The sequence below is a fragment of the Diospyros lotus genome, chromosome 4 (genome assembly GCF_014633365.1).
Source record: "Diospyros lotus cultivar Yz01 chromosome 4, ASM1463336v1, whole genome shotgun sequence".
In the NCBI taxonomy this organism is placed as follows: domain Eukaryota; kingdom Viridiplantae; phylum Streptophyta; class Magnoliopsida; order Ericales; family Ebenaceae; genus Diospyros; species Diospyros lotus.
In genome coordinates, this window is record NC_068341.1 from 29,170,589 (window position 1) to 29,195,619 (window position 25,031).

General features: G+C 41.7%; 1 protein-coding gene across 6 annotated transcripts in view; it reads left to right on the top strand.

Annotated features, from left to right (window-relative positions):
* The first annotated feature begins 10,333 nt into the window (after nt 1-10,333).
* LOC127798705 (sulfate transporter 4.1, chloroplastic-like) overlaps nt 10,334-25,031 on the top strand; it is a 94,107-nt gene continuing 79,409 nt past the window's right edge. For all 6 annotated transcript variants that reach the window (XM_052332256.1, XM_052332258.1, XM_052332255.1 and 3 more), the window contains exons 1-4: nt 10,334-10,737; nt 11,898-11,946; nt 12,318-12,519; nt 13,267-13,435. In XM_052332256.1, coding sequence (XP_052188216.1) covers nt 10,402-10,737; nt 11,898-11,946; nt 12,318-12,519; nt 13,267-13,435 — 756 coding nt within the window. In that variant the 5' untranslated portion in view covers nt 10,334-10,401. The remainder of the gene's footprint in view (nt 10,738-11,897; nt 11,947-12,317; nt 12,520-13,266; nt 13,436-25,031) is intronic.

Consider the following 25,031-nt stretch of genomic DNA (forward strand, 5'->3'; position numbering starts at 1 on the left):
GCCATGACAAGCAGATAGGTGCAAAAGATACTGGAAGGAAATATATATATATATAATAATAAGCGATAACAGCCCATGTGTAAACATGACAAATAAGCACACCTAATCTTTCGTACATAAGATTAGTGACCCAAAAGTTCGACATCCATAAAAAATGGGGCCACCATTTTTACATAACCGAGATGGGAATTCAATAAAATAAAAAAGCATGGCCTAATCATCTCTGCAAGAATGGAGGTGCTCCAACTCCGGAGGAAGCGAACTCAGGGGGGCGCCATCAGGTTCATCCAACCCATGCCTAATCGTTTGCAGAGCCTCTATAATCCCGGAAGTATCCTCCAGATCAGGTACATAAGGACTCCAAGGACCAGACAGGTTGTCCAGGTCATCTGTCAAGGCTACCCTTATATACTCATCGAGGTCACATGAGTTAGGTTCATACTTTCGCTAGTCAGAAGGATTAAGTGAAGCTGTTTCTAAAAACACCATTTTAGGAAAATGACTCCCCAAAACGCCGGGACTCCAGGAGACTACGGCCAAGGTAAAAGCCTAGCTTGGAGAAGCAGCTGGCGTAGGCTTCCTTTCGTTGAAAGCAATCATTAGAAAGCTGATATTCTTTCACCGCCTCTCGAGCAGCCTCATTGATCTCTCGATGCCTGCTTTCACCAAGACTGGATATCTCCTGACGAGCCTGTGTCACCTGATCCTCGGAGTTCATAAGAGACCTTCGAAGTTGAACAATGTCCTCCCGAGCACTAGAAAATGAAGACGCCATATTTTCGTACGCTTGGCCTTGCTCCACGGATTTCTCCTTCCATTTTTGAGCTTCTGATTCTGCTGACTGGCACCTTGTAGTGAGACCCTAAAGCTGGGTTTGGAGGCCTTCGACTTGCGTGTGAAGGTTCGAACTGTCAGACTCCAAGTGCCAGATATTCATATTCAGTACTTGTTTCTCCTCACTCCATTACTAAGACTTGTTCATCCACTGAGCGATCTCTGCCTCAACTTTTGCAATGCGCGCCCGATTCATCGTGTTTGCCACCACAGCTCCTTGAGCACCCTGCCATAAGGAAATTTAAACAGGCAACCCTAAAAAAAAGGGGGGGGGGAGGGGGCTTACAATGGCCAGGTGGTGTTCGAAATCATCCATGTCGTCAGGGGGGTTCCGAAAATAGCGGTCCTCATCTCGAGGAAGAATGGTGGAATATAACAAACGTGCCCAAACCCCGCGCATGTTTATGGAATCCGTATCCAAAAGCCCCGGGCGGGCCATAAATTCCTTGCCTCGTGCCCATCGACCCTCTTTAAGATCTAAAGCGTGTTCAGCTGGTGAAGGGAGCTCGACGAATCTGGGCTTTAAACCTTGGAGACGTAACCTCTCCTCATTGTCTAGAACCTGACGCTCAGTACTCTGTGGGTTAACTACCCCTCTGCGAAATTGCCCACGACCAGTAGCATGAGCTGCATTGATGGCCTCTTGGTCAAGGCGAGAGGTAACCTCGATCTCTTGTCCGCCACGGACCACTAGAGTGGCATCGAAATGGCTAACGTACCCCGCACCATCAGGAGCCCCGCTCATGGCAATCGAGTTGTGCCCTTCGTAGAGAAGTTCACCAGGTTCAAGGGGATATGCACTTGGAGGAGGAACCGATGGGACGCCCTCAAGAGGTTCCATAGGAGTAGGGGCAACGATTGGCTGGGAAGTGGATGGACCTGCCTCCCTCTGCTGACGCTGACTCCTTTTGTGACGACGTCGCACCTCACCAGTTTCCCCTGTCCTCTCAACAGCATGAGTCTCGGGGATGGCAACAACGCCTTTAGGGGGGGAGGACGTAGGTAGAGAAAGCCCGTCACGCGTCACTCCCTCGTTCGCCCTCCGACGAGGAGCTTGCATTGCTCGCCTCATACCTACCAAGAGGAAGAAAGATTTATGAATTAAGATCAGCAAAGATGAATAAATTAAAAAAAAAAAGAGGGGGCGGTAGTTGGAAGGATCCAAACCCTCAGGAGGCGACCGCTCCTAGAGAGTGATGGCCCCTCCTTCTACTTGGAAATCAGTTGCTGGAGGAGCTGGGGGCCATAGGGGAAGCGTCGAAGGGACTGTGCGCCTCGATGATTCTTCTGCTTGGAGTACCCGGCCAGCCCTCCTTAACCGGTCCTCAGAGAGAAGGTCCAGGAGGCTCACTAGACCTCCACGCAAGAGTTGACGCCGCTTATCATTGTATCACTCCCGAAGATCGGGAATGGATAAAGAAAGAATTGGCTTAGCCACTCGATCGTCAGAACGCCAACCTCTAGGGGCATACCATGTACCTGGTGGAGGATCTACTACAAACCAACAAGTGTCGAAGTAGTGGGCCTTGGGTGGAATGCCCTTGAACAACCGATCCTCAACACGCTCCCTATAAAGTGTATACAAGTGGTAACGAGACTGCCCTAGCCAGAAACGGTAAAAAGAAAAAAGAAGATTGATAGTGGGAGACACCCCCCTTTCATGACATAAGACAAAAAAACCTGCTAATTGGGCCCAGCCATTGGGATGTAGCTGAGCTAGAGCTAGAAAGCTTCGGCGAAGGAGCTCTACACTGAAAGGCGAAATCCTAAACGAAAACTTATTTCGTGAATTGCTATACACCCCTCTGAAACGGTGGCAGCACAAGATTCACCTGGCTCAGGCAACCTACCGTGATAAGAGGAAGGAATGCGATAGTTGCTCACTAGTTGGGCAAGATCGTCAGCTATTAAAGAGGAATGTTTGCCCATAAGAAATCAGCATGGACGTCCCTCAAGATCTTGGGTACGAAGATATACACTCCTAGATGCCATGACCTTTGGAAGACAAATACTTCAAAAAAGGAAAGACCCTAAAAGACCTCAAAAAAGAAAACAGGAACTAAAGAGGCTAATGGCAACATGGCTCACGTGAAAGATTGGTAAAATGAAAAGCTCGCAGCAAAGCTAACAGAAGGCTAATGGTAAAAGCTAGCGACAGGCTTGAGGAACGCTTATAGCAACTAAAGAGCCTAAGAGCACTTGCGAATTTAAAGATTTGCGGCAAAGAGCGAAGCCTCGCGGCAAGAGCAAGGAAGGCTCGCGGCAACAACCTGAAGGCTCGCGGCAAAAGGTAAGAAGGCTCGCGGCAAGGGGTAAGAAGCTCGCGGCAAGAGTAGAAACCTCGCGGCAATAACCTGAAGGCTCGCGGTAACTCGCGGTAAAAGATAAGAAGGCTCGCGGCAAGAGTATGGATCTCTCGGCAAGAGTAGAAACCTCGCGGCAAGGGGACAAAACTCACAGCAAGGCCAGGAAACCTCGCGCCAAGCGCTACAATCTTGCGGCAAGGCTAGGAAGGCTCGCGGTAAGGCGAGGAAACCTCGCGGCAAGGCCTGAAAGGCTCTCGGCAAGTGCAGGGCACTCTCGCGGCAAACCCTTGGAAGCTCGCGGCAGAAGGAGCCAATACTTGGAACAAAGACACAGTAAAACCCCCGCGGTAATTGGTATTTATAAGGGTGCCGAAAGAACCAGTGGGCAAGAACGAAAATTACCCCGCGGGTAAAGACCAACCTAGCAGCAGTGTGCCCCTCTTATGTAAAATTTCTTCCTCTTTTCATTTTATCCATAGACAAAATAAAAATAGTGGGGGCAATTGTTGTGCCAAGGAAATTGGGACAAGAAATTAAGCAAAGAAGTTGTGCAAAGCACGCAGCAGTGTGCGGTAAGTTTGCGACACACTGCCGCAAGCCCCTCAATCATTCGCATAGGCTCGCGGCACACTGCCGCAAGCTCTGAGCCCGACCGCTTACCAGCGGCAGCATTTATCGCAGCACAATGAGTTGTGTTGCGAGCCCAGTCGATTAAGCTCGTGGCAATTACGGTAAGCTCACGGCACAATGAATTATGCCGCGAGCCCAACGCTTAAGCTCGCGGCAAAATGCTGCAATCTCACGGCACCATGAGCATGGGCTCGCAGCACAATCCAAGTGTGCCGCGAGCCCGACCTCTTAGCACACTTGCCGCAAGCCCCAAGCTTGCGGCAAGCCAAAGTCATGCCCACCTCACAAGCTTGCGGCGAACCCGATCCTGCGGCATGCTCAATGGTTTGCAGCAGTGTGCATCTCCCCAAAAAGCTAAGAGCCTCACTCGGCGAATGCTAGGTGTCGACACCAGCCACCCTTGAAAATCGTGCCCTATAAATATCTAGCTAGAAGACAGTGAACAGGACCTCCAACTTCGGTAAATCTTATCACTTTGAATACACTTTGACTATTTTTTCATGAATATTCATCGGGATTCGGGATTGACTTTGGCATCGGAGGGCCTTCGCGGGGAAGATTCTCGCGAGCCTTCTAACCCATTTTCTCAGCATTAACAGGATCGAATCCTTGCGGCGAGGGAAAAGTCTAGCAGCAAAGCTAGTGGCAAAAGCTAGCGGCGAGAGCTTGTGGCATGAGCTAGTGGCAAAAGCTAGCGGCGAAGCTAGTGGCAAGAGTTAGCGGGGAGAGCTTATGGCATGAGCTAGTGGCAAAAGCTAGCGGTGAAGCTAGTAGCAAGAGCTAGCGACGAGAGCTTGTGGCAAGAGCTAATGACTGGAATTTGTGGCGAAGCTAGTGGCGAAGCCTTGTGGAAAAAGCTAGTGGCAAGAGCTCGTGGCAATGCTAGTGGCGAAGCCTTGTGGCCAAGTTAGTGGCGAATCCTTGCGGCGAACATCCTAGCGGCAATTTCCCTTTAGGCGACATCTCTTACGGCAACCTAACTTCACCAGACACCAAGCTCGAGTGGACCCCACATCATAAATTTTAATTGTTGTATTTTGGCAACAACATTGATATTCTTGAATAAATATGCTGGCCAATGTGTAGTGAGGTTCCAAATTGAGTACATTAAAAGCCTGGCATGAGAATCAAGAAAATTTGAGATACGATTGAGGTAAGCGGTTCGACCTTGAACCCAATTTTATGTAAATGGTTTTTATTATGTTGACATGTCTTGTTATGCTATACATCATGTAATTGCATTTACATGTCATGATGATGAATATGCATATGTTCATGATGATATTCTTAATCATGCATCGCATGGTTTAAGATTAGGGACTGGCACCATTACTCTGCCAAGGGTGCCCCAATACAGCTCGTCTTGGTAAGGAGGTTGTAAAAATAGAGAGTAACAGTTGGGTGCGGTCGACTCAAACGAAAGAAATGATGACAGGTTGCATTTTGCAAACATGCACGAAATATGTAGTCGTTACCTTACTTAAATGATTCATCATCTAACGTGGACTTTGTCCCTGGAATATTCAAACGTTCCAAATGGAGATTGTAGCAAAAACGAGGATGAAAAAGGCATATAATGACACTTAACAAAACTGCATGATGTAATGGTTATATGTTTATGTTGTCTATGTATTTAAAATTTTGCTACTTTGAATTCTGAACGTTTTGAAGAGTGATGATGTATAACCCTATTATTGGTTAATGTTAAAGTTAAGATTTAATTCTTAGCTTCTACATTTGATGCTTATAATGATTCTCTTTTAAGATAGATGAATGAAAAATTTGGGATAGATATGAGAAATGTTATGGTTTAGCATTAGTTTTGAATGAAAAAAAAAATTATTATCCCAAAATTGTCCCAAGTTATAACACACCTGAAAAATGGGGTGTTACATAAGAGGTACTATATGAATTCATGAGCATGTGTAGACTATGGTGGTGGTATTGGCTTGTGATTACAACGCGCAAGACTGTGGGTTTGAGTCCCACAGCAGTCATATCTCATGATGCGTAAAACTTTGGGTTTGAGTCCCACAGCAGCCATATCTTCTAATGCATAAGACTGTGGGTTTGAGTCCCACAACAATCATATTTCACAATGCGTAAGACTGTGGGTTTGAGTCCCATAATAGCCATATCTTTTGATGCGTAAGACTGTTGGTCTGAATCCCACAGCAACCATATCTTATGATACGTGAGATTGTGGGTTTGAGTCATACAATAGCCATATCTTATGATGCGTAAGACTGTGGGTTCGCGTCCCACAACAACTTATGACCCTTGGCGTGTGGTATCATAGGCATGTGTTAATGCCATAGAGTTGAGAGCTATCTGAGAGTACTGCTATAATGGGGCCACTACATACGAGACATGTGGTATCATAGGTGGGTGCTAGTGCCATTGAGTTAAGAGTGGATTGAGAACGCTGCTATGATAGGGTCACCGCATACCGAGTGTGTGGTATCATAGGCGTGTGTTAATGCCATAGAGTTGAGAGCAATTTGAGAGCACTGCTATGATGGAGCCACAACATACTCGGCGAGTGGTATCACATGCGGGTGTTAGTGTTACAGAGTAGATTGGATTTATAGGACCAGAGTGGGTTACCTTGTGTCATGAATGCACGATACCGTAAGATAATAGGTGTTATGCTTAAAGTATTAGATGGGTTCCAGAGACTATATAGTAGCAAGGCCACCAGAGTGTGCTTTATCCATGCTATGGTAGGAGTTTATTGCTTGTGTAGATTATACTAATCTCGATTATGATTATGACCATGATATTCCATATTACAATTGTAATATCCTAGATTTTGTAAAAGGCTAAAGAGTAATTTTAACTTGTGCCGTAGGTGAAATTATCAAAAGATTAAGGACTAAAGTATAATTTCTTACAGTTATCAGTACCGAATTGATTGTAGAGAGTGCCCTGGAGCTTAGATGTCTAAGGAAATTAATATGGTACTAACAAGCATTTCGAGATACAATTTATGAAACTGAAAACGGTAAGATTGGAGACAATTTTTGGTACAGTTTTGATTCTAGGAAGTCAACAGAACCCTATGGGGGCTCTAGTTTTTCGTAAGGATCAACCCTGAAGTGGTTTTGAGATGAAACAATGGTTCCATGAGGGCACGGGGATGAAATCGACTTTATCAAGTAATCTTGGAGTTATTAATTTCGCATTTTAAGTGTCGTAATGCCAATTAATTTAATGGTTGATGGTGTAATTGCAATTAGAGAAATATACAAATGAAGTAGGGATGAAATTTGGAGGTTAAATATGTAATTTCCTTATTATGAAGTAATATATAGTTATATATAAATATATATGTATAGGTGTGTCTGTGTGCATGTGTGAGTGTGATGGCCATACTATGAAGCTTCATGGCTGAGATTTGCTACAAGTTGGAGAGATTTTGGCAATAAGATTTGAGGAGATTGTGTGATTATGTGATGTAGAATATATAATATGTATATATATATATATACATATGTGCGTGGAGGCCAAGCTATCAGTAAGTCAAATTGAAATTAAATTGCAATTGAAAAGTGAGTTGCAGAATCAGAGCAACAAATCTGGGAGCAAAGATTATAATCTTGTTGGCCAAGCTTGACTATTATAAGCATATATGTGTGCGTGGTGGGCAAGCATGCAACAGTGATATATATAGAAATGCGTATATGTGTGGCAGCCAAGGCTAAGATCTCTATAAAATGGGATGGGTTTTGGAGAAATGAAGGAAGGAGATTGAGAAAGAGAGAGAAAGAGAAAAAGCTGGGTGCGGTGCTGGCCATGGTCGCCAAAAGCAAGTTGCGAGTAGCGGCAGTGGGAGGCCATGGCAGTGTCGAGCGAAGAAAGGTGGTTGGCAAGGCAGGGGCACGAGGCGGTGGTGGTCGAAAGTACAACGATTGGGGGCGGCCGTTAGCAGTGGCGCTGGCCGCAGCAGCAGGCGACGAGTGGCCGTAGGGTTGGTGCGCAGGCAGCATGAGCGTGAAACAGGGAAGGGGAAGAAGAAGAAAGAGAAGGTGGAGGAAGGAAGAAGAAAAGAAAAATGAAAAAGAAAAAAAAAGAAAAGAAAGGAAAATATGAAAAGTAAAGAAAAATAGGGAAAATAGGGAAAAAGTCTTCGAAAAATCTTAGAAAATTTTAGAAATTAATTTAGGGCTAGAAGAGTATGCCCGAGGCCAAGAAATTGTTCGAGAGCATGTTTCGAGATTAGGGCATGCATACCAAGGAAGCCTAAGAGGCTAAGTTAAGATAAGTAAAATTTTCTAGAAAATATTAAAAAATCAGAAAAGTTATTTTATGAATTTTTATTGAGAAATATTTGAAAAAATAATTGAGAAATATTTAGTTTGGATTTATTGAGGAAAAATAAGAAGAAATAGAGGGAAGTTATGAGAAAATTAGGAAAAATATAATATTGATATATTTTAATAAATATGATGGTCAGGGAATGTTGAGATTCCGAATTGATTTCGTTAGAAGCCTGACACGAGAGTCAAGATGTTATAAGATACGTATGAGGTAAGTGGTTCGACCCAAAACTTAATTTTAAGTAAATGGTTTATTATGTTGCCATGCCTTGATGTGAATATGTCATGTATATTGCATTTACATATATTGATGATGAAATGTGCATATGTATACGTCGATATTATTGATCATGCATCGCATAAGGGTTTAAGAGTACGGGTTGGGACCATTGCTCTTATAAGGGTGCACCCATACACCTCGGCATGTTGCAGGAAGCCGTAAAAATGAGAAGTAACATTAAGGTACGGTCGACTCAAACTGAAAGGAAAAGGAAAAAGACATATGCATATTGCATTTATGCACGAAATATGTTTATTGTACCCTTATTTAGATGATTCATCATCTAGCTTGGGCTTTGTCTTTAGAATATTCAAACGTTTCAGATGGAGAATATAACAGAAACGAGAATGAATTGGGCATGAAATAACACTTAACAAAGTGCATGAAGAATTGATTGTATGTTATGTAACCCATATATTTAAGTTATGCTATTTTGAATTCTGAACATTTTGAGGAATGATGATGTGTAACATTATTAATAGTTAATGTTAAAGTTAAGGTTCAATTCTATCTTCCGCATTTGATGTTTATAATAATTTTCTTTCGAGATAAATATATAAAAATTTTGGGATGGATATGAGGAATGATATGGTTTAGCATTAGTTTTGAAAGAAAAAATTTATTATCTCAGAATTGTCCTAAATTATAACACGCTCAAGAAAATGGGTGTGTTACAACAATTATACTAGTATTACTCTATGCCACGATCCTACCATATATTGCTTGTTAATGTTTACTGAGTCTCTGTTTCGATATATCTCCTGCTCTATTTCATTGTATCATGCTTGCTGGGCCTTGCGGCTCATTCTTTGTCTTTACATCAATCCAAGTGCTGGTAAAGCGAAAGATGAGAGGGGTCTTAGCAGGGCATGATCTATTGGATTAGATGTGTACAGAGTTCACCCAAATAAAATGTTTTGAGGGTGTTTGTTAGTTGGTTGGTTTGTATTATGTTATTGATTGTATTTTATTATTGGGGTTTGTTGTATTCCCTTTTGGGATAGTCTAACGAAATGTAAATGATTATGCTTATTTTGTTCTGTGTATATATATATATATATAAAATGGTAGAATCATTGCTAACAGTATGGTATAAATGATCTTGATTGAGTTATGCTTTGTTTTCATCTTATATTGGACTTCTGGGTCATTATAACTATTATTAAAGTGAAAAGATAGGGGATTCATCAAGCATTTAACCTAGTGTTTCATTGTCGACCTTTGCTTTCATTGTAGATTTGCATTTCACAATAAAGGTTGATCTCATCTTTGTAATGAACTCAGATTCCATCTTCATATTAGATTTATGATGAGAAAAGAAAGAAAAAAAGAGTTTTATGTGAATTTAAATAGAGATGGTTTGATTCAAATAATTTGAACCCTTTTCTTTTTTATTTAGGTCAGAATCTTATCTAGATGAACTATTTTGGGTTTGATTAGAACTTTCTCATCTAGATTCCTAGGGTAGAAAAGGGTTCAATTGCTATAGAAAGAAAGAGAGATAAAGAAAGAAAATGAGAGACAAAAAAAGAAAGAAAAAAGTTATTTGATGTCAGGACAATAACATAGGTGGTTGGCTAGCATGGATGTGATAGCTGCACAGAGGCAATTTGCACATAAAAGAGAAAAAAATAAAAAGAAGAAAATAAGCATGCTATAAAAGAATAGAGATAGTGGTGATTTGATAATGAAAGAATGAGGAGGTAGAAATGGAGATGAGATAAATAGAGGAAAATCTTTTAAAATAGGATGACATTTTGATCATTATAAATATTTAATTGATATTAATTAATGATGAAATCTAAATTATCACATGATATTAAATCTTAAAAGTATTTGCTTTATTTTTTCAAAAACCAAAAATAACTTTTATAATAATTATGTTAAATCTTAAGAAAAGTATACGTAATTTTTCCAAAAATAAATGTGTCACCTAACTAGCACTCGGTGGCTGGCTCAAGAAATCGAGTGTGGGGGCCGCGAATAGGCTGCCAAGACCCTGAGGCCACTCAGACCAGTCCTCCGCCGGTTTATGATCCAATGCTCGGGGGTGCATATGGAGATAACCTACGCCTCTTCCAGCTCCTGCAACCTCGCCGCCTCTGCCGGGGATGCCATGCCGGCTGTGCCGGGCACGACGGGACGTCCGGTGAAGGTTATTCCCTTCCAACACCCTGCCGAAACTACTACGCCGTCTTCGTCTTCCTTGTCGTCAAGATGGCGGAGCAAGCTGAAGGGGATGACGTTGACTGACTGGATCGAACTCTTGTTCCCTTGCTACCGTTGGATTCGATCCTACAAGTGGCGCGAGTACCTCCAGGTCGATCTCATGGCTGGTATCACAGTCGGCGTCATGCTCGTCCCTCAGGTTTATCCTTTCATTTTATAAAATTTATTTATATTAATGCCAGAAATTATATTTGAATCTTCTGGCGTAAATTAAGGTAGAAACCCCTCGGGGGCTAAAATTAGCTGAATCATGCTTTGAATCTTCTCTCTAGCGTAGATGGGTAAAACCAGTATTTAACTTGTGCTATCTCACATTTTCTCCCAATGACGTTATCCGAGCTCCGCGAACTTTATGGGACGATTCTTGTAGTTGTTCCTACTATGTAATTGAGTTAATCTTTCATATAATGTAGCACTACGTCGGTAATGCCCTGATTCGATATATATGAAAAACGTCAATATGCAATTTAATTGAGCCCATTACACAGGGCTCCTTGCTTTATTGGAGCCAGGAGAGGGTTTTATTATTATTATTTTTTTTTTTATACAACCTTTGAATATAGGTTGTTTACACAACTTGAACCTGACTTCTCAATCACAACTGAGCAATCCTACCAATGCTACAAAGACTCCCCTCATAATTTGATATTTAATTAAGTTATTTCATTCTTTATTTTTTATTTTTACATAATGGTTTTTCTTTTTTTTTTTTCATATGCTTGGATTGAACAAAGCATTTGGATGGGAGTGATCAGATATAGATGTTTGTGTGTTTTCCTTGAATTTTATTGGATACATGTGGTTTGCTGATTTTTGTTGAGTAGCTTTGCACCATATTCAGATTCCCCTTTTAGGTTGTTTTCATCAATGGAATTTAAGTGGGACCTTCCTTTGTATTTTAGATTTTTGACCTTGTGATTATTGTTTGCTTGACATTTTTAATTTAATACCTTGGGGATCAGAAATAATTCCAATAAATTGTCATACAGAGAATGGTTTTGTAATATTGTGGATTGGATAGATTGTCTACTCTTATACTGTTTCAGATCAGTTGTGAACTGTTGTAATAACTGACAATTACAGGCATGTTGGTATAAAATTTGCTAGTTGTCTCTTGGGTGCTTCATGCACTTAAATGGATAACGACGGGATGATCTGCACTCCGAATTTATTGCTGCTTTTATACTCCACTAGTACCTATTGGGTGTGGTTGAATTGTTTTTAGATAAAAAATTGTCTTCTTGATACTCACAATTCAGTTTATTTAACTGTTTGTTTTATCATTTTTATTGGTACCAGTCAATGTCTTATGCAAAGTTAGCTGGGCTGCATCCAATTTATGGACTCTGTAAGTTCGCTATCAAGTTAGCATGTTTCCAACTTTGATAAGATTTGTGCTCTGCTGAATTACAAATGAAATCTTGTGTTTTCTTCTTTGTAAGTTCATAAACAGTAGAGCCAACTCTGTACACTGAGGGAATTTTTTATCTTGGAGATTTTTGAAGTGCTTGAACCTCAAACGGGGCCTTGGAATTTTATAAACTAGTATCTAATTAACATTTCAGCTGATTGCAGTGGAAAATTGTACCTCTGGCATCCATGTCACAATTTCTTTATCTGCTGCTTGTTTTTTTATGCTTAGTTTTTTGTTTTATACCTCCTTTATCGGGCTTTAACTCTGGCATTCTTTTTTTTCGATGCATTCTTGGTGCAAGTCAGATACCGGTTTTGTTCCTGTGTTTGTCTATGCCATCTTTGGGTCATCCCGCCAACTTGCAATTGGTCCAGTAGCATTAGTTTCCCTTCTGGTCTCTAATGTGTTAAGCAACATAGTTGATTCATCTGATGAGTTGTATACCGAACTTGCAATACTTCTGGCGCTTATGGTTGGGATTTTAGAATGCATAATGGGACTCTTGAGGTACTCCTTTCCTTTTGATTTGTTTTCCATTTCTGTTTCTGTTTCTGTTTCTACAGTTTTTTTTTTTTTTGGGGGGGGGGGGGGGGGGTGTTCTGCAAAACCAATCAGTTCATTTGCACTTATGCTGCATTGTACCTTTTTTACGAACTAAATGTATTCTGCTATGTGTGCATATTTCCTCATGTATATTCTGACTTAATTCTTCTGTGGACACCTAAGATAACTTTAAGCTGGCTGTCTAATGCACATTCATGGACGACCTTCGTGTTAGTAACTGGTCTTTCAAAGTTTTAATTTCTTGTGACATCCAATATCATTCTTAAACTAATTTGACATATGCTGGCTGTAATTGTAGTTTGATGTAGAAACAGAATTATGAAATAGTAAACCACACCACTATGCTTCAATTTTGTCTTAAGCATGGCAAGGTTGAGCATTTGAAGGCAGCAGTATTACACTTTTGAATGTAATCAGCAAACCTAGTTGGCTTCCTTTTTCTTTTTCTTTTTTTTTTGTTTTTTTTGTTTTTCCCCCTCTTTGTGCTTAAAGGAATTTAGGAGTGGATCTAACCTACCAAACCTTTTCCTTGTTATCTTCTTTTACCTCTCCAATTTACCTATCTAATCATTAAATAGCTTTCTAATGAAAAATCTTATGCCTTATTTCCCTTTTAGTCTTGGATGACTTACATGTCTAATTTTTGAATGGCTCTGTAATGAAAAATCTTTTGCCTTATTTTCCCTCTAGGCTTGGATGGCTTATTCGTTTCATCAGCCACTCTGTGATATCTGGCTTTACAACTGCTTCGGCCATTGTGATTGCCTTGTCTCAAGCTAAATATTTCTTGGGATATGATGTAGTTCGAAGTAGCAAAATTATTCCATTGATTAAGAGCATAATATATGGAGCAGACAAGGTATGCTTTGAAACACCCTTCTCTTTAGAGTGTGTTTTCATGTCATAATTTGGGATTTTTTTTTTGAAAACATTTATAGTAAAGGCCCTTTGCCAACTCTTAAGATTTACAGTTTGTTTTCAAAACCTTCATTTGCTTAACCTTCCATTTTTATTATTTATTTTTCCCAAATTCACTAGACATAATTCTCTTAAGCGTTTACTTCTAGTGGCCTCACGTTCTGCCTAAACTCTTGTGTTTGATATAGTTTATCAAGGCGGCATTTTTTGTGTGTATGCTTATTTTCATGGATTGAATCTAGTTTGATTTATATCTCATATTAAGGAATCCAAAATATTCATTTCGAAATACTGAAAATAAAAGAAAGAAAAGACCTTTCGGGCTCCTCGAGCAGAAATCTTAGAATAAATTTCTAAGCCGCTACAACTTGAGATATGAATGTAAACGTTGTTCGCTTTAATCAAAATAAAATAATAGGCTTTAAATGCAAACCGAGTTCATACAATGATTTGGCATGTTTCTGTCACGGACATGTGCAATTGCAACAATTGTAATAAATTGAGATTAGTTGATGGTAGGCGGGAAGAGTAGTTTGGCACTTAGGCTGAACTTTTAAATTCAAATTACTCCATGTAATTGATGAGCAAGTGGGCCTTAGCGCCACTCACAAGAGTTGGATCAGTATATATACATGCTGAGTCCGCGCCCCATAGCATCGAAGATCAATATAAAATTCATTTCTCCCACATAATTCTCTCTCGTCTATTCTCTCCGTTCTTCCCTCTTAATTTCTCTAATTCTCCCCAATTTGAGGAGAATTCTCCCTATCTAAGTTCGGCTCTAACATTCTGGTATCAGAGTAAGTTCTTGGGTGGCGATTGCACCGGAATTCACCATGGCCGACGGTACATGCATGAAACAAATGGAAGCACAGCTGCAACAAGTCATCACGACAATGATTGATATGCAGATTTGAATGGGAAGCATGAAGTCGTCCATGGAGGTAGTGGTGGAAAGGAGGATCAATGGAGCCCTGGATCGATGGCGGGAGGAGAATCGGGAGCAACACAACCAACTAAAGGAGTAGATGTAGATGTTCATTAGGATGGTTACGACTCAGCATTTGGTAAGACTCTCTGGAATTTCCTCCCAAGGAAAGATTGGATCCGATCTTGCCTGGTCATATCCCGGCCCCACGAATATAGGAGACCTCTGAATTTGAGGCAGATCTAGTGGGGGTAGGAGAAAATACGATGGAGAGGAGACCGGGAACTCAGGGTGCTCCCCATCAGCCTGGTCTTCCATTCCCAAAACTAGAGATACCTATGTCCAATGGAATGACCATGAGGTGGTGGGTGCATAGGTGCAAGAGAATGTTCAGCTTTTACCATGTGCTTGAGCACCAACAGGTGATGTTGGCAGCAACCTACCTGAATGATGCAGGGGATGCATGGTTCTAGGGATGGATAAGAGCCAAGGAGGGCTGCCGGTAGGCGGAGTTTGCGGAGGATCTATGTGAGAGGTTTGGTGACTGGACGTGGTTGAGGAGTTTAACAAGCTCTAGCAAGAGGGGACGGTGCAGTCATTCCAACTGAAGTTTGAAGAGCTCAAATCCCTCATGCTAATTCTGAATCCATACCTGACCGAGGGGTATTCTGTCTCTAGTTTTGTGAGTGGGCTAAGTGAGGAATTGAGGCCCATTGTCAAAATGCTGCAGTCTAGAACTATTAAGCAAGTCGCGGAGTGTGCAAGGCTGTAGGAGTTGACAGTGGAGGCGTTAAAGAGGAAGCAAATGGGGCAGATGAGGGCCATGAATTCTGGAATGATTCAAATGGGGAGCAAAGGGATAGGGAGAGAAGGAGGTAGAATGAGTCAAGGGGGACAATCCTTTGCTTTAGTCCCATAAACAACGGAAAACTTGCTGAGCAGAAGAGGAAGGCCCGGCTATGTTTTTGTTGTGGGGATCGGTATGCTCCCGGACATCAGTGCAGGAGGCAACTTCTGCTGATAGAAGAAGACAAGGAGATGGAGGAAAATGATGATGAAGAACTTCCCCAAGGAGATGAAAAAGGGGAAGAGAGTGTAGAGATATCACTCCATCCCCTTAGGGGTCTTGCTAATAGCAAGATCATATGGGTGGAAGGGAAGGTAAAGGATCACCTGTAACATCCCGTTCGAGCGATAGGAAGAACCAGAACAACTTATCCTGATGGGCCTACACGAACTTCCCAGGGGGGTCACCCATCCCTGGATTACCCCACGTCAAGCACGCTTAACTTGGGAGTTCTTTGCCAACATTCAGCCCAAAAGATATCCAGCTGGTGTTGTTTCCTTTCTTACACTATCCTCGATATATATTAACCTCTCTGGGCTCTCGGGGTATTACATTCTTCCCCCCTTAAGCGCATGACGTCCTCGTCATGCGACCTTACAACTGGTCCCAGATCTTCTCCCCTTGGGGGCTGCCATCCTAGAAGCCTGCCAGAAGCCGCTCCTTGTACAGGCCCTCGAGCCCCGGCGCCACTCCCCGCCCTCATCGGACCGCTTTCGCCAAGGGTCGGCTCTGATACCACCTGTAACATCCCGATCGAGCGATAAGAAGATCCAGAACAACTTATCCTAATGGGCCTACACGAACTTCCCAGGGGGGTCACCCATCCCTGGATTACCCCAGGTCAAGCACGCTTAACTTGGGAGTTCTTTGCCAACATTCAGCCCAAAAGGTATCCAGCTGGTGTTGTTTCATTCCTTACACTATCCTCGATATATACTAACTTCTCTGGGCTCTCGGGGTATTACATTCTCCCCCCTTGAGCACATGACGTCCTCGTCATGCGACCTTACAACTGGTCCCAGACCTTTTCCCCTTGGGGGCTGCCATCCTAGAAGCCTGCCAGAAGCCGCTCCTTGTACAGGCCCTCAAGCCCCGGCGCCACTCCCCGCCCTCATCGGACCGCCTTCGCCAAGGGTTGGCTCTGATACCACCTGTAACATCCCGTTCGAGCGATAGGAAGAACCAGAACAACTTATCCTGATGGGCCTACACGAACTTCCCAGGGGGGTCACCCATCCCTGGATTACCCCACGTCAAGCACGCTTAACTTGGGAGTTCTTTGCCAACATTCAGCCCAAAAGATATCCAGCTGGTGTTGTTTCCTTTCTTACACTATCCTCGATATATATTAACCTCTCTGGGCTCTCGGGGTATTACATTACCAGCTAATGGTCTTGATTGATAGTGGAAGCACGCATAGCTTCCTCGATGAATGGACGACTAAGAGGTTGAGGTGTGAATTGACAGGGACTCACCCGTTGTCTGTGATTGTAGCAAACAACAACAAAGTGCTGTGTTGGTTGGCTTGTGAAGGATTTTGTTGGGAGATGCATGGGGAAACTTTTGAAGTAGATTTGAGATTGCTGAAGCTAGGAGGATGTGATGTAGTCCTTGGAGTGGACTGGATGTAGGGTGTTAGTGAAAATTAAGCAAGATCGCTACGGGGCAAGTAACGTAGTTCAAAATTTTTTAACCTTATCCTGACCCCGAAGATTGGATTAATGTCGAAATCAAACCATTCACATACAAAATAAAAATAAATCTAACATTTAGATTTTCGAGTCGTTTGCGGATCCAAGTTGTTCAAGCGTTTGGCCTCTAACTCGTGATATGGGGCACGCGTTCGTTGGCGAGGAGAGCGGAATGAGAGTGCTAGCTCTCTCTTCTTTTTGAGGCTTGTGTATGGACGGAAAGAACCTCTCGTTTTGAATTGATGCGGAAGGAAACAAGAGAGAGTGAATGGCAATTTTTCAACTCTTGAAAACAACAAAAACCATTCATTAATTTGGGCAACCCATAAAGTGGTATTTATAGAGGAGCATGGCCTCTTAGGGTTTCCAAAACCCTAGTGGATATGGGCCGACCCATTTATCCTAATTCAACTAGTAATTAATTAAGCGACCCAAATCCAATTATAAGTTTAAATAAAATATTTGGTCCAAATCTAATTTAACCCAAATATAATATTTAATTTAATATTTGGCACAAATCTAGTTTAGCCCAAATATAATATTTAATTTATTATTTGGCCCAAATCTAATTTAGTCCAAATATTGTTAGAGTTATGCCCCACAAGTCAATTATATTTTATGTAATTGATCATATTTTTCATTGGGATTCTTTTATCTTCAATCAATTGTTATTGCAAGGCATTATGTTTTATTTGTCATTGATGTGTGTCCTCATTATTTATTGCGATCTATACTTGACAAAGTCCATAGATCAAATAGGCTCATGGAATATGGTCGTGTATAAAGATGACGATCATGAAACATATTCCTTATAAGCCTTGATCTTAAATGTTCCTAGTCATAGAGTTATTAGGAATGAACACTAATTACTCGGATAGGCTAGCACATATGATGCATGCTCAATCAGGAGAATGTCTTGTTTCATGGACATTGGTGTGAGGACACTAATGCATATATGTGGGTGCTTATTATAAGAATAAGCACACTGAACTGACCTGCTACGGAATTCCTAGTGGTTATTGTTTAATGTTGAATTGGAATTCCTATGTTGCAATTGTGCAGATTGATCCTTAAACTTGAGACATTATGATAGTCTTATATTTTACTGATTACGCTTTAATGCTTTTTTGGATTCTAATGGAGACATTGACAAACTGTCACTGGGCATGGCTTTGTCACATATGAAGACTTGTGAATGTCGAAATAGGATTCATCACTTATCGTCAAGATGAGAGGATGTCCTATGTATTCCAATGATTTCGTGATTGTGGAAATCCTTGGCCAAGGTGAGGTAGAAATCAAAAGGTGTTTTGATTTCACCTATCAAGTCATAAATCTGGAATGGATACATAGTTATTGAATGATTAGGATTTCGTCATAAAACCATGCCCTAAATACTTTATTTAGCCAAAATATTAATTTAAGCTCAAATATATTTTATTTCCTATTTGTCACTCCAACAAATAAAAAATTATTAAATTAGAAACTCATTTCTAATTTAACCAATTGCCATTTTAGGAAACTCTTTTCTTTATGACGACCCTCGTCATATTGATGTCATTACGTGTATTAGGTCTTTTTCCGTGAGAACCTATGACGACACAACTTCTTACTGAAGTATCTCACTTAACTATACGTTTGCTTTTCTGGTTTAAGCCAAAGACCGTACCTATTGCGTATGACTCATTAGGCTTTCAAATATGTTGTCAATGTGTCGGTATGAACACATAAGACAAAATTGGCCTCTAGCAAGATGCCATGTCTATCCAATTATCCAGAAGGATTCATAATCCGCAAACAACCTTTCACGAACATGGTTACCGTGTAATTCGATCATCTCATCAATGTATCTTATGTGATCCCAAGTCTGGCGATGTGTTGCTTGATTACGATCACATGAGTTTTCTTCGGTCCTCCGGATATCCTCACTCAATAGAAAGTGAATCAATAACTCCTTATTGATCTCTTTCACCATGGCATTTACATTGAATATCTACTGAAGGCGTCTTAAATACATCATCCTCTATCAAAGGATAGACGAGTCCCATCTTGGTTATGCACCCATCTCCATAAGCCTCACGATATGCCCAACGATCGCCCACGTGCAGCCTTTGTCTAGGCCCATTGAAACGATGTCAAAGCATACCGGTCTTCTTATGAGATGACCGTGATAATCTCAGGTCCAAGGATTAGTTACACCCATCTTGTATGAGAATTCTATCAACATATAATCAAAATGGATTCTTATGGCGAGTCATGTCCAGTGACACGTTCTTCAATATTGGTCACTTATGTACTGGTCTAGACATCCCCATGTCTATGGGTGTGAGACTCCCATTGTTATCGCATAACAAAAACATAGCACATACAAGTCTTACCGCAATTATCAATGTCCATTCTTGACATTATTATGACTTGGGATATTTAATGATGTCTAGAAACTGTGATACATCATCTCACATCTTTATAGATTAATCACAGTATACATTATATGGACTTCTATCTAGTTCTATCAAGTCATTACAATAATAACAAAAAACTAATATAACGACTTCTTGTGAAATTGAATAACTCTTTATTCAATAATAAATTTGATTGCAATTGTCAGTGTGCAACATGCCAATCTGAGTGGGTCTAGAGCATCTATACTAACAGTTAGCCTCATCAGTTTTGACTTCAATAAAATGGTAGTCACATTTGAGAAGGATGGAACGAGAATGACCCTTACCGAGAGCCCTGAGACTGGAATTTGCAAGATGATAATTGGGAGGAAACTACAGAAGATATTGAAATCCAAATGGACTCAAGTGGCTCAACTATTTTCAATCCATGCAATGGAGCATGTAAAAGGAGAGGCTGAGTAGGAGTTAGCGGGGAAAACCACCAACCAACAACCATGGAAGGTATACGAATTAGACTCCCCTTGATAAATCGTTGATTGAGTTTAAGGACCTATTTGAGGAACCCCAGTCATTGCCTCCCCACAGACACTATGACCACTCCATTGTCCTAAAACCCAACATGAAACCCATTAACAACCGAGCTTATAGATATCCCCTAAACAAAAAGCTGAGATTGAAAACCTAATCAAAGACATATTGACAAGGTCACTCAATCGACCAAGTTAAAGCCCTATGCCTCACCCATACTTCTAGTAAAAAAGAAGGATGGGAGCTTGTTATGGTAGCTAGCTGAGTAATCTAAATAAATGTGTAGTTAGGCTACTAGAATTTGAATTTCTTTTTTAGCGTGGCTGGTAGAATGTTCTAGCATGCTGTTAGCCATTGTAAGCGCACATGGGCAAGGGACCAATCGTTTTTGGCACCTAAACTTATCTCGGATCAGTATAAGTAACTGATCAAACGCCAAGCTACACATGTTGAATGAAATTGGAAATTAGTTTCCCTCCAATTCTCTCTCTCTCTAAATCTCTCTCTTCCTTTTGATCTTTCTCCTTTTTAAATATCTCCCATTCTCTCCCAATTCTCGTTCTCAATTCCTCGAGAACTCTCTTGTCAGACTTGTAATTTGACAAATTGGTATCAGAGCAAGCTCTTGCCCGAAATTTGCTAGGCGATTGGAACGATGGCAGGCGGAACTAGGATGCAGCAAATGGAGATGCAACTCCAACAGGTGATAATGACGGTGTCTGAGATGCAAGGAAGAGTGGGAACGATGGAGGAAAGAGTAGGTTTGACTATGGATAGAAAGTTGGAGGCACTGGCCAATCGCCTAAGGGGGGATATGTGTTTGCAGATCTTAGAGGAGATGCAAGAAGTTCGGGATTGTCACGGTTTTATCCTGACAAGCCTTCTTTCTTCCTATTCGCCATGAATGGGAAGATATCTTCTAATGACTAAGTAGTGAGGTGAGGAAGAAATTATGTAGAGAGGGAGAAGTAAGAGAGAAATAAAGAGAGAAAGAGACTGTGAGAGAATGGATGATTTGATATTCTTTTTCATAAAAATCTCGGAAATGGGTAGAGGGGAATTTATACAACCAGCCAAGGAAGATTCCTTACAACTTGGCTGTTGTAACTGCCTCTGCCAGCTTGCTCCACTTGCACGTGGATTCCTTTGAGCTAACAATCTCTAACAAACTAGGAATCACAACATTACAGAAATTGAAATGGCTGAAATAACACTAACAGAATAATACTAACAGAATGCAAGAAATCAAAATCAAAATTTAGTCCCAAGGTATGTCTCGTAGCGTGACAATTCCCCGCTTGTTCAAGAATTCTTGTCCTCAAGAATGCTGAGAAGATTGGCTAATCTTGGGAACTGCTTGAGCAAATCAGGAAGGTACTCCCAAGTGCTGTCCTCAGCCGTGTTATCTTGCCACTTGACTAATACCTGGATTAGTGGTGCCCCTTGTTGGTAAATGACCCGGCTGTCCACTATGGCCTCTGGTTCTAGAGCTTCACGGTTTTCCCTAGGCAACGTAAGTAGGGAGGGTGTGCAATTTCTATTGCAAAAGAAACTTTAAACTCTCATGGTCTGTCTTGATAACAAACCTCCCCCCCTCCAAATAATTTCTCTATTTTTCCACAGCTATCAACACAGCCAAAAACTCCTTTTCGTAGATGCTAAGCCCCACATGTTTAGCACCAAGAGCCTGGCTGAGGAAGGCTAACGGCCTTCCCTCTTGCATTAGGACTGCCCCAATCCCTGTTGCACAAGTGTCGTCTCTAAGACGAAAGGCTTGCTGAAATCTGGTAACCCGAGGGTAGGTACCCTACTCACCGCCTCCTTTAGTCTTTCAAAGGCTGTATCCGCCTCTGGCCCCCAATTAAATCCCTCATTCTTCAAAAGCTCAGTCAATGGTTTGCTAATGACCCATAATTCTTAACAAATCGGCGATAATAACCGGTTAATCCAAGGAATCCCCTCAACGCTTTGACTATCCTTGGCCGTGGCCAAGCTACCATGGCTTCCACCTTCTTAGGATCTGTGCTAACTCCTTCTTTTGAGATCAGATGTCCCAAGTATTCCACTTGAATTTGACCGAAAGCACACTTGGTTCTTTTGATAAAGAGCTGATTGGATTGGAGGATTTCAAATGTGGTTCTCAAGTGGCTCAAGTGTTGATCAAAGGAAGGGATATAAATGAGGATATCATCAAAGAACACTTGTATAAATTTCTTAAGTAGGGCTCAAATATTTGGTTCATATGGGATTGAAAAGTGGCTGGAGTATTGGTGAGCCCAAATGGCATCACAAAAAATTCAAAATGGCCGTGGTGTGTCCTAAAGGCTGTTTTATGAGTATCCTCGGGTCTCATCCTTATTTGATGATAACCCGAGCGTAGGTCCAACTTTTAAAAAAACTTGGCTTGATGGAGTTCATCCAAGAGATCCTCCACTAGTGGTATAGGGAATTTGTCCCTGATAGTCATAGCCTTAAGTTGGCGATAATCCACACAAAACCGCCATGACCCATCCTTTTTTTTGACAAGTAGGACAGGGGATGCAAACGGGCTATGGCTGGATTTTATGAAGGACTGTTGCACCATTTCCCTCACCATTTTTTCTATCACTGATTTCTGGATAGGTGGGTAGCGGTAGGATCGAATGTTAATGGGTTCTGAATTGGGTTTGAGGTTAATGGCATTGTCTAATTCACGGGTAAGAGGAAGGGTTTTCAGTTCCATGAATAAATCCTCAAATTCAATCAACAATTTATCAAGGAGAACTGAATTGTGTACCTAGTCAAGCATTCCCTCCGGTGTGCTGACTTGGAAGTGAATTTCTCCTTGGTTCCCCGTACTGCTCACGTCTTCCTCCATCGCCATAATGGAAAATAATTGGGTTAGATGGTCCCATCGGTTTTTGAACACCTTTTTCAACCTCTTACCAGTGATCAATTTGCAGGTTCCTGCCTCTCTTTCCCCAGTTAGAGTCAGTTCCCGCCCCTCCCTTTCAAAAGACACACTTCCATCTTGTTGAAGTCAAAACTAATGGGACTAACTCCCTTCATCCAATCCACCCCCAAAACCACATCACAGCCTCACAATTGCAAGAGCCTCAGATCTGCCTCGAACTCCTCTCCTTGCATTGTCCAACAAAAACCATTGCAGGTCGATTTTCTTAATACCATTTGACCGTTGGCCACTGTTACACTCAAGGGTGGTGTTCTCGCGAGTGGACACTTCAACCTCCGGGCCATGCCTTCATCAAGAAAGCTGTGGGTACTCCCACTATCTATCAGGATCATGAGGTTTCCCCCCTTGGTCTGCCCTTCTACCTTAATAATCTTGTTGTTGGCAACTCCCTTCAAAGCATGAAGGGATATTTCCCCATTATCTTCCTCCTCGACCTCCTCTTCGGCTCCTTCTTCCACGCCACTTAGCTCCCTTTCTTCACTTCTTTCCAACAACAAAATTTGCTTCTTACACTGATGGCCAATGTGGTATTTGTCCCCACAACGGAAACAAAGTCCAGCTAGTCTCCTCTGTTCCCTTAATTGCTCCCCAAAAGGCATTGAGCTCGGGCCCAATCCATCTTTACCACCACCGTTCACCTTTGTTGGTTCCTAGCCATAACCTCTTCCTCCTAAGTTAGAGGCCCTTGCCACCATCCCTTTTGTTTGCTGCATCTGTTTTTTTAATAAAGCCTCCACCATCAATCTTGTAACCGGGCATTTTTGGCTGCTTGTTCTAGGGTTTGAGGCCTTAACACCTTTACCATGGGCCTAAGCTCATCATGAAGTCCACTCAAATAGCTGGATACGAAATAGGTTTCTGATAGATGGGGGTTATGCTGTGTAATACCCAGTATTTAATATCAAAAGTACTTTCGAAAATTACGGGTCAAAATGGAATTTACCATAAGTTTCGGGCCATAGTGTAATATTCAAAACATAAACAAAAGGTAAGGGTTGATGTCAAAGCAAGTCAATGAAGGAAAGATTGCCCAAATAAGCGATATTTGACAAAACCAAGAGATTCGCGAAGGTTTGAAGTCAAAATCATGCGATTAGGGGCATTTGGGCAAAAGTGCAGATTTTATAAACTGTCCGAGGGAGGTCAAATCGATGAGTATTTCAGAAATTCTTGAGAGAAATGAATAATATGGAACTTGAGGGCAGTAGTGGAAGTGTTAGAAGATCTAGGGGTGTCAAGGATAGGGAGAAAATGAGATTAAAAATAACTTAGGGGCAAAAGTGCAAAAAAATGAAAAATTAGAAGTGTGAACGTGACCGCTGCACATGGCCAGTGGCCAGCTGTCTCTGGACGTCGGGAAGGTCGCCTGGAGGTGCTAGAGTAGTCTCTAGGTGATGATGGTTGCATTGAGGGTTGCTATTGATCGGAAGAAGCCAAGACATGATCGGTTTTAATGGCGGAAGTGACCAGCATTTTGACCGGATTTTTCGAGGCATTTTTCTCATGATTTAGGGCTAGATGATCGACTTGGAGGCTAGATTTGGGCTTAAGGGATAAGAACGAGCAAGATTTGGTGGGAAATTGTGTCGGAAATGAGTATAAATAGCCCAATTGAGGCCGAGGGCTTCAAAAGAAGTCGAGAGAAATTCAGGGCGTTTTTGCTTGAATCGAGCTTCGGGGATAAGGGGCTTTTGTTCTTTAGATTGTCGGAAAATTTTTTGGAGATTTTGAAGTCGTTTGGCATAGAAATCATCAAGTTTCAATGCTCTCGCCGTAAAATCGGGCTCGCCGGACCGCGACCTGCAATTGGCTTTTAAAGCCTTTTCCAGTGACATTTTCGACCATCTAGGGGTGCCATTGAGGTCGTCTCATCAAGCTCTTCAAGACCTCATAGTTGTTTTGGCCAAAGGAGGTCACCGGAAAGTTGCCATCGCCGGAGAAGGCAACCAGCACCGGCTGCGCGTGGGCTTCACTCGTTGAAGCCTTGGGTGGCGATTGAGGTAGGATTTTCTCCTGAAATTAATTTTGTAATTTGTTAAAATTATTTTAGGAATTTTCATGGAAAAATATTTGGTGAAATTTGATGTTAGGGATTTTTTATGAATTACCGAAGGCAATGAAGGTTTAAAAAAAAAAAGAATCTCGGGAATTGCCTTATGGTGACGCGTCAGTGTAAGGCGGGGTGTTA